Consider the following 9,049-nt stretch of genomic DNA (forward strand, 5'->3'; position numbering starts at 1 on the left):
GAGTTGCTGAGTGAGTCTTGTGTGTGTGTGTGTGTGTGTGTGTGTGTGTGTGTGTGTGTGTGTGTTTTGGGAGGTTGTATTTGTTTCCTGTGCTGCTGTAACAACGTAACAGTTTAAACAATGCATAGTATCTTATACTCATAGTTCTGCAAGTCAGAACTTGGCCAAAATCAAGGTGTCAGCAGAGCTGCATTCCTTCTGGAAGCTCTAGGGTAGAATCTGTTCCTTGCCTCTTCCAGCTTCTAAAGGCCACCCACATTCCGTGGCCCACGGCCCTTGTTCATCTTCAAGCCAGCGATCCTATCACTCTGACCTCTAATTCTATCGTCACATCTTCTCTGATTTTGATGATGTCTCCCTCTTATAAGGACCCTGTGATTACACTGAGCCCAGCTGGATAATCCGGGATAATCTCCCCATCTCAGGATCCTTAACCTAATCACGTCTGCAAAGTTGCTTGTGCCATGTTGAGGTAATATATTCACAGGTTCTAAGGACAAGGTTGAGAAATATCTTTCAGAGGCCATTATTCTGCCTACCACAGGGGCCTAGCATTTTAAATTCCTAGGAATCTGTGAATATCCTGCCCTTTGCTCTACCAAAAAGGAGACTTTAAAAATAGGGAAACAGCCCCATTTCTTAGTCAGAAAAAAATTTTGGCAAAATGTCCCCTCAGAAGATAAAAGAAGTGAATTATCCCTCTGGATCTTTCCAGAATTTGGAAAAGATTTTATGCTCACCTCTCTGTGGTCCCAACATTCACCTGTGGTACCAGGCATGGGTCATGAGACATCAGTTAGTATCAACCTTTGCCTTTACTGGAGAGCCAGGCCACAAAAGACTCCTGCCACTCCTGTTTTCTCACTTGGGATAAGAAAGACCACTTCTTGCCTCCTGAGATGGCCCAAAGAAGCAATGGCCCAGGACCATTTTGACGGGCTGTCTTCTAGCTCTGAAGAAAGTATAAAACAGATCCAAACAAAGAACGTGTTGGTGTGCCCAGGGTCCCAGATCCATGTCCCCCATGAAAGCCCCAACTCCTGCCTTATCTGATTTGCTGGCTCTGGGTCTGACTCCTGGCCATGGACACAGTGTAGGAAGAATGAGGCAGAAAAGCTCAGGAGACTCTCTGGCTGCCAGACTATGGAAGCTACCACAGCTGGGAACCAATCAAGTATAGCTCTTGTAAAAACAGTTCTTTCAGCTAAAAGTCAATAATCTCCTCTTGTTTAAATGGCAGGTTGATTGTTGCCTCTGTTTTCAGGGGGCACATACATGAGAAGCAGTCAACCTTCATAGTCTGAAGGGGGAAGTCGGTCAAATACCAAGATCTGAACCTGGTGCATTAATCACTGAGCATGAGTGTGGAGAGGAGGCCATGCTGTGGAATGGAAACCCTGCCAGGGACCAGATCAAACCCAGCTTACAGTCAAGTGATGGTGCCTGGACGCTGTCCTGTATCCACCTGGAGCCTTTGCACTTCTCTGCTCTGAACAGGCTGGACTGATCCCAGCATTTAACTCTCAAAGGCAACTTTTTTACTCTCATTTCCATGTTCCTCAGGTCACCACCTAAAGAACTAACAATTCAAGAGTAAAAAAGTAAAAAATAGGAAGGTGAAGAAATAAGGACAAAGGAGAAATGGGAGAATGAAAGCTAAGAGCAATCAGGGGTGAGGTTAGTGCAGTTTACAGAGTCGTAGGTACTTAGAAACCATGGGCCACAAATCTGACTCTGAGCTTCCTAGCAGCCATTGTGAAAAGGGAAATATCCATCCATCACATGATACATAAAGCCTATCAGCTAAAACCAAAACAGTTTCCCCCAAAGAAAGCACCTATTTCTATTATTTAGATGTCGAAGAAATTTTTTTTTGAGGCTTTCACAGAGAGACCATTATGGGCAGAATGAACAAACACTGTCCTCAGCAAGATCATGACAGTAAATCCAGTGGCCAATTTCCTAGGGCTGTGTTTTATAACTCTCCTCAATGAAGGTTCACAGTATAATGCTGAAGCCCAGTTTAGCAAAACCAGTTACTTCCTGGTGAATGCTTCAAGATTAAGTGCTACAAGATGCCTGTTAAGAAAAAGATTACTAAAAATAAGCAGTTAAATTATGGGAGTTTTCCCTTATGAGTTTATGAATTTGGGAGATCTATAAATTTTTGCCAAAATGACTAACACTTTTTAATTGGGTTTTAGGAGAATTGAGCTGGATCCCTTCTTGATGTCAATAATAAGATAGCAAGGCCAGTATTCCATTAAGATCACTTCTAGTTATTAATGATAAAAACGTTACATTTGCATATAAGCTCATCTGCATTGCAGGTTCATCCAAAAGTGATATCATCATTACACACCATCCAAAAAGTCTAAAATGGAAAAGGCAGAAAGCCTACAATGAAAAATATGAAGCTATGGAGCAACTGGAATTCACATACCCTACATGGGGAGTGTAAATCGGTATAACCATTTTAGAAAACTATTTGTTAGCATCTGCTGAAGCTAAGCAAATACATACCTGTCTTACTCAGTTTTCTGTCACTTATAACAAAATTCCTGAAACTGGGTAATTTATAAAGAAATGAAATTTATTTCTTACAATTTTGGAGGTTGGGAAGTCCAAGATCCAGGGGGGACACATCCAGTGGCCTTCTTCCTGGTGGGGACTCTTTGCAGAGTCCCGAGGCAGCACAGAGCCTCACATGATGAGGGCGTAAGAGCATGTTAATGTGCTCACTTGCTCTCCTTACAAAGCCACTAGTGTCACTCCCATGATAACCCATTTATTCATTAACCTATTAATCCACAAATGGTTTAATCCTTCATTAGGGCCAAGCCCTCATAAGCCAATCACCTCTTAAAGGCCCCACCTCTCAAATACCATAATCAGATTTTCTACCCTCTTAACACTGTTACAAGGGGAATTAAGATTCAATATGAGCTTTGGGGGAACATTCAAACTATAGCAATACCCCATAACCCAGCAATTCCACTTCTAGGTACAGAAATACCTACCTATGTTCACCAAGGCACATATACTACAAGATCCATAGCAGCACTATCTATAATAACCTCCGATTGGAGATACCCAAATGTTCATTGACAGGAGAATGGGTAACTAAGTTGTGATATAAGTTCACACGTGAAATACTAGACTCCAATAAGTATGCACAGTCAACAATTACACAGAGCAATGTGGGTGAATTTCACCAGCTTAATGTCGAGCAAAATAAGCCAGACACCAAAAAGTATACACAGTATGATTTCAGATATATAGAAGTACAAAGGCATACAAAACTAGTATATGCTGACAGGGGTCAAGATAGTGATTCCCTTGTGGAGGCAGTGAGAGAAGGGAGTGTAAGAGCACTTCTGGGATGCTGGCAAGGAGCACTGGTTACATGGATGTGTATACTTTGAGAAAATTCTTGTGATATGGGCACTCTTCTCAATATATGTTTCGCTTAAATAAAAAGCTGTCTTAAGTGGGATCAGGTCATTTTATTTTATTTTATTTATTATTATTTTTTTTTTTTAAAGATGACCGGTAAGGGGATCTTAACCCTTGACTTGGTGTTGTCAGCACCACGCTCAGCCAGTGAGCAAACCGGCCATCCCTATATGGGATCCGAACCCGGGGCATTGGTGTTATCAGCACTACACTCTCCTGAGTGAGCCATGGGCTGGCCCCAGGTCATTTTATTACAAATTTAAAACTAGAAGTACTATTTAAGGAGACAGGGTCTTAGTCTGTGACTAGGGTTAGAGCTGGCTCTGGCTGGAATCTGGGCTCAGCTAGAATAAGGGTCAGTGTGGATCCATGTGTCCAAACGCGTCAGCCTGGCCGGAGGGCTCTGTGTCCTCAGCTTGACTGCTGCCATTCCAGGTCTGACCATTAGATGTCTCCATTCAACAAGTTGCAAAGTGAGGAGCCCAGGCTGGATGGAGCTGCCTGGACCCAATAATGGCCCTCGGCTGGAATAGGTTGGAGGCCTCAGGTCAGGGTAAGACTGGGAAATGACAAAGAATGAATCCCACGGGCAGCAGAACTGGCCACTCTGGGAATGCGGTCCAGGCCCCATGGAACAGGGGGCAGCCATGGGGACAACAGAGGCAAGCCCCGCTCAGAGCCCCCAGATTTGCCCCTATCTCAGGCAACATTGGTCATTCATTCATCTAACGTTTAATGAGCTCCTGCTCTGGGCAGGCACTGAGTATTGAGTGGAGGGCAAAGAGGGTACCGTCCCTATCTTCACGGAGCTCACAGTCATGCTTGCACCTCCTCTCTCCTTTCCAGCCACTCCCTGCCCAGCCCTCACAGCTCCCCAAGCCAGAAGAACCTCCAATATTAGAATCCACCCCACCCCACCCACTCCTCAGCCAGGGTTCCCTTTTCTTGTTTGTTGTATGTCTCCCCTACTAGGACAGATGTCCAAGGAGCAGGGGCCTCATCTGCCTTGTAGATTCTGCTGTCATCAGGGGGTGGCCCAGAGTAGAAACCGGTAAATATTCATTGAATGAAACTTGGATAGCATGGGGTGGTCATGTCATCCCTGCAGAACCAAGCAGGACAGAGCAAGGGGGCTTCTTCTGACTCTGGGGTGCCTGGCTCCCCAGACCTTGCAATCCTGGAGGAAGCCTCTGACAGGGCTGTTTGTGGGGTGGGTTGGGCACCTGAGTAGGATTGAGAGCTGGACGTTTCAGGGCTGGAAGGGCTGCAGGGCAGAAGGTGCTGTCAGCCTAGCTCATGGAACCTGGGAAATTCCACTTCCCCCTTTTCAAAAGAAAACACAGTGGGGGAGGGGAGGGGCTGGCTTCTATTCCACCCTTGATGGGCCCAGGGACCTGACTATTGACAATAGGAAATATGAGCTAGCAGAGACTCAGTAGGAACCATCTGGGTTTATCCTGCCTGCCTCCACCTCCAGGCAGCCTCCCAGATACCTCAATCCAGCCTAGGCAGATGATGAAAGAAAAATAGACCAGCTGGATGGGGGCCTGCTGGGATTCTGGGAAAGAGACCTGGGGAATGAGGCAGGGCATGACCTGGGGGAAAACAGGCTGAAGGGAAGAGAATGAAGAGCTAGAGCTGCAGGCAGGTGCTCCCTAGAGGAGGGAGGAGGAAGCAAGAGCCTGAGACACAGACTTGCATGGCCACATGGATGCAGGCAGCTACCTGGGAACTTCAGAGACCAGTTTGGGCCCATTTCACTGGGCACCAGAGATGGGGGTACTAGCATGGGCCTCCAGCACCAGAGTCTACACTCAACTACCTCATGCACATCCAGTCAATATTTCCACTGCTGTTATTTCACTGTGATCTAGATTAGATCAACAATATCCAATAGAATTTTCTGCAAAAATGGAAATTTCTATAGCTAGGTTTTCCAATATGGTAGCCACTAGCCACATGTATCTAGTGGCTTACTATATTGAACAGTGCTACTATAGATTCACGTATAAGGTGAGCAAAGCTGCCTCTTAATATTTCTTTTTTCCCTTTCTCTCCTTCTCTTCTCTCACATCCTCCTCTTCTTGTGCCCCAGGTTATTAGTCAATGTTGTAATATGTTTGAATTTCATAGGCCATAAATTTATGTAAAACAGGGCGGGAGGAGCGGCAGCGGCCCAGCAGCCCAGCTTTGCGAAGGCTCTCGGCGCGCCGCGGCCCGCAGGCACCCGGCACGCGCCCTCCCCGCCGCCAGGATGCCCAAGAGGAAGGTCAGCTCAGCCGAAGGGGCAGCGAAAGAGGAGCCCAAGAGGAGATCAGCGAGGTTGTCAGCTAAACCTGCTCCTGCAAAAGTGGAAACGAAGCCAAAAAAGGCAGCAGCCAAGGATAAATCTTCAGACAAAAAAGTACAAACAAAAGGGAAAAGGGGGGCAAAGGGAAAACAGGCCGAAGTGACTAACCAAGAAACTAAAGAAGATTTACCTGCAGAAAATGGAGAAACTGAAAACGAGGAGAGTCCAGCCTCTGATGAAGCAGGAGAGAAAGAAGCCAAGTCTGATTAATATCGTATACCAAGTCTTATCAGTGGTTCCTGTCACCCTTGTACAATCCAGAGGAATATTTTTATCAACTATTTTGTAAATGCAAGTTTTTTAGTAGTTCTAGAAACATTTTTAAGAAGGAGGGAATCCCACCTCATCCCATTTTTTAAGTGTAAATGCTTTATTTTAAGAGGTAAAATCATTCGCTGGTTGTTTATTTTTTGGTACAACCAGAAAATAGTGGAATATTGAATTATTGGAGGCTTTGACTGTCCTGGGTGTCAGCTTAACATTCCATAGATGGGGGTAGTTTTTATATCCTGTAATACAAAGCATACTAAATGGCAATTTGAAGTCACAGTCACATATTTACTGTGTCTTGAACATTTAAAATTAGTTCTATTCCCATGTTATTTTTTAGTAGAATTGTTTCTTGAAGACCGCTCCTTAATCATTGCTCTCCCTGTCAGAACTGTGTGCACTCTGTAACATCTTTGGTCATGGTAGTCTAGTTTTCCTAATAGTTTTGTTAATGTGTTGTGAATGATTGGAAATTTGATTATGTAGTGTATATGATATTAAATTGTGAACTGGTGGGACTTATGTAACAGCTTACCAACATCTGGAGATACTGGTACTTGATATCCTCTTAAGGAAAATTTGCCTCCAAATTTGAAGATGGAAGGTCACTGGAAAAACTTTTTAAAAAATCATGATATGTGGCTTTTTAGAATTTCGGTACATATGTTAAGAATTGTGTACAAATTGAAATGTCTGTGATGATCCTCAACACAACCAATAAAATCTCAATTATGAAAGAATGTTTTGAAGCACATGGTATAAGGTCTGGTTTAAATTTTATTTAGGGAGTTTTCATATTTGATCTTCCAAAGTTTTTAAAATAAAAGTGTTTAATATTTTTGTAAAAAAAAAAAAAAATTTATGTAAAACAAATATTAAGATATATTATTTTTCTATAATTGAATTTCATTTTTATCTCAAATGCCTATCCTTCCTAGTGGCAGAGATTTACTCTAAATAAATTTGGGTTAAAGGCAGTCAAGTGAGGGTTTCCAACCTCTCTTCCCCTAGAAGGCATCTAAGGCTTGGGGCAGGTCAGAGTATAGGTGACACCCAAGCATTGGGAAGGGGGACATTTGGGGCCTTAGGGGTCACTGTCCTATTCATCCAATCCATGTCCTATTCAGTCCATGTCCTATTCATTCAATCTCTTCTTTAATATCCAAACTTCATCTCTGGGTCTCACTATTCCTGCCAGGGGCAGGAGGAGCAGGTACAGATTCCCTTCTCAAAGACCCTTACCAGCATCTAACTCTACTGTTCCCACCTACTCCCAGACTTCCTAACCCCTTGTTAATAGTAATAAAAAGCAGCTAACATTTATGAATAGCTCCTATGTAGCAGGCATATTCTAATCACTTTAAAACCACTAGCCTACTTTGTCTTCCCAACAACCCCATGAGGGAAATGCTGATATTATTCCCATTTTGAAGATGAGAAACTGAGGCCCAGAGAGGTAGTGTGAAAAAGCTCACACAAAAAATATCCTCAGGCTAGGACCTCAAAAGCCAATATTACATATGCATTTAACTAGCAACGCTACTTTTAGGAATCAATCCCCAAAATATACTGGCAGAAGCCTGATATTAGACTATCTGTTGCAACACTTGTTTTAATACCAAATGGCTAGAAACTACCAAGTGTCCACCAACAGGGGTTTAAGTGAACAAATCATGGTACATCTACACCAGGGAGAATTATGTGGCTATAAAAAGGAATGAGAGCTATCTTTATATACTGTAATAGAGTGATCTTCAGAATACATTGTTAAATGAAAGAAGAAAAGGATGTATGATATGCTACTATTTATGTCTTTTTTTAAATGCAAGAAAAAAAACTTTCTAAAGTTACCTGTGGGGGAGGGAGAGACTAGAGTGGAGGGAACAGATGTAGAACCTTGACTGACCTGAATATACTTTATTTTGAATATGTAGTTAGGAAATAATGTAAATGCTCCACATAATTATTAAAATAAAATTGAATTTTAAATAAAGTAATCCCTAAAACTTGAAAGCAAAGTGAAACAAATTGCTGTGGATTGATTGAATTGTGTCCCCCAAAGTTCATATATTCAAAGCTTAATTCCCACTGTAACTGTTGAGGGTGGGAAATACTATTATGGTAGTTGAAAAGTGGGGCCTTGAGGTCATTAGATTGTAGGCATGCCTACAAGTGAATGGATTAATAATGGTGGTCATGGCTGTGGTTCTGAGGGCTTTAAAAGAAGCACACATGAGAAGTTCTCTCTGTGCCCTGCCATTTTCTGTCATGTGAGACCCCTGCATTGCTATAAAGCCACCACCAAAGAAAACTCTCACCAAATGTGTTACCGGGACTTTGGACTTCCCAGCCTCTGAAACTGTAAGTAATAAATTTCATTTTCTTACAAATCACCCAGTTCCAGGCATTTTGTTATAAGGAACAGAAATGGATTAATACACAAACGTATCAAACTGTGGATTAAATTGATGACATAATCGCTCAGAGAATTATTTCAAATGACTTTAAACCCAGTAATTTGATTGTACATTCCCATCAGGATATACCCAAAGGACAAAAAAAAAAAAAAAAAAAAATGCCAAAAAAGTTTTTAATTTTAAAATGTTTTCCATAATCATATTATTAATAAAAATGTTATTTTATACATTTTAGGATAAAGAAAGTAAATCTAATGTTATTTGCATTAAAAGCCAAGATTATTAGCATAATAGGAAAGAAATACAAATATAAGCTCAAAGAAGTAAAAACACTACAACCTAAATTGAAAATATCAGTATGAACTCAAAATACCTTAAAATTTTTTTCTCTAGCTCTACCTAGTAAAAAGACCTAGAAACAATTACCAATGTCGTAGCTGTTAGCACCCCTAGAGAAAAGATTGTGAAATGTCTAAATACCATTTCCCATAAAAGAACCACCAGGGCTCCTTGGAGAAATGGCTAATTCAAGGTCTGGGGCAAAAAAAAAAAATGT

The 9,049-nt window shown here is 42.1% G+C and overlaps 1 protein-coding gene across 1 annotated transcript; it reads left to right on the forward strand.

Annotated features, from left to right (window-relative positions):
- Nucleotides 1–5,617: 5,617 nt before the first annotated feature.
- On the forward strand, nt 5,618–6,828 carry LOC134387468 (non-histone chromosomal protein HMG-14-like). Its single transcript, XM_063109933.1, has one exon. The coding sequence runs from the start codon at nt 5,711–5,713 to the stop codon at nt 6,014–6,016; it is 306 nt and encodes a 101-aa protein (XP_062966003.1). The 5' UTR covers nt 5,618–5,710; the 3' UTR covers nt 6,017–6,828.
- Nucleotides 6,829–9,049: the final 2,221 nt, after the last annotated feature.

The sequence above is a fragment of the Cynocephalus volans genome, chromosome 1, assembly GCF_027409185.1.
Source record: "Cynocephalus volans isolate mCynVol1 chromosome 1, mCynVol1.pri, whole genome shotgun sequence".
Lineage (NCBI taxonomy): Eukaryota > Metazoa > Chordata > Mammalia > Dermoptera > Cynocephalidae > Cynocephalus > Cynocephalus volans.

Excerpts from the sequence above, each read along its gene's own strand:
- LOC134387468 (XM_063109933.1), top strand. The coding sequence starts at position 5,711 with ATGCCCAAGAGGAAGGTCAGCTCAGCCGAAGGGGCAGCGAAAGAGGAG.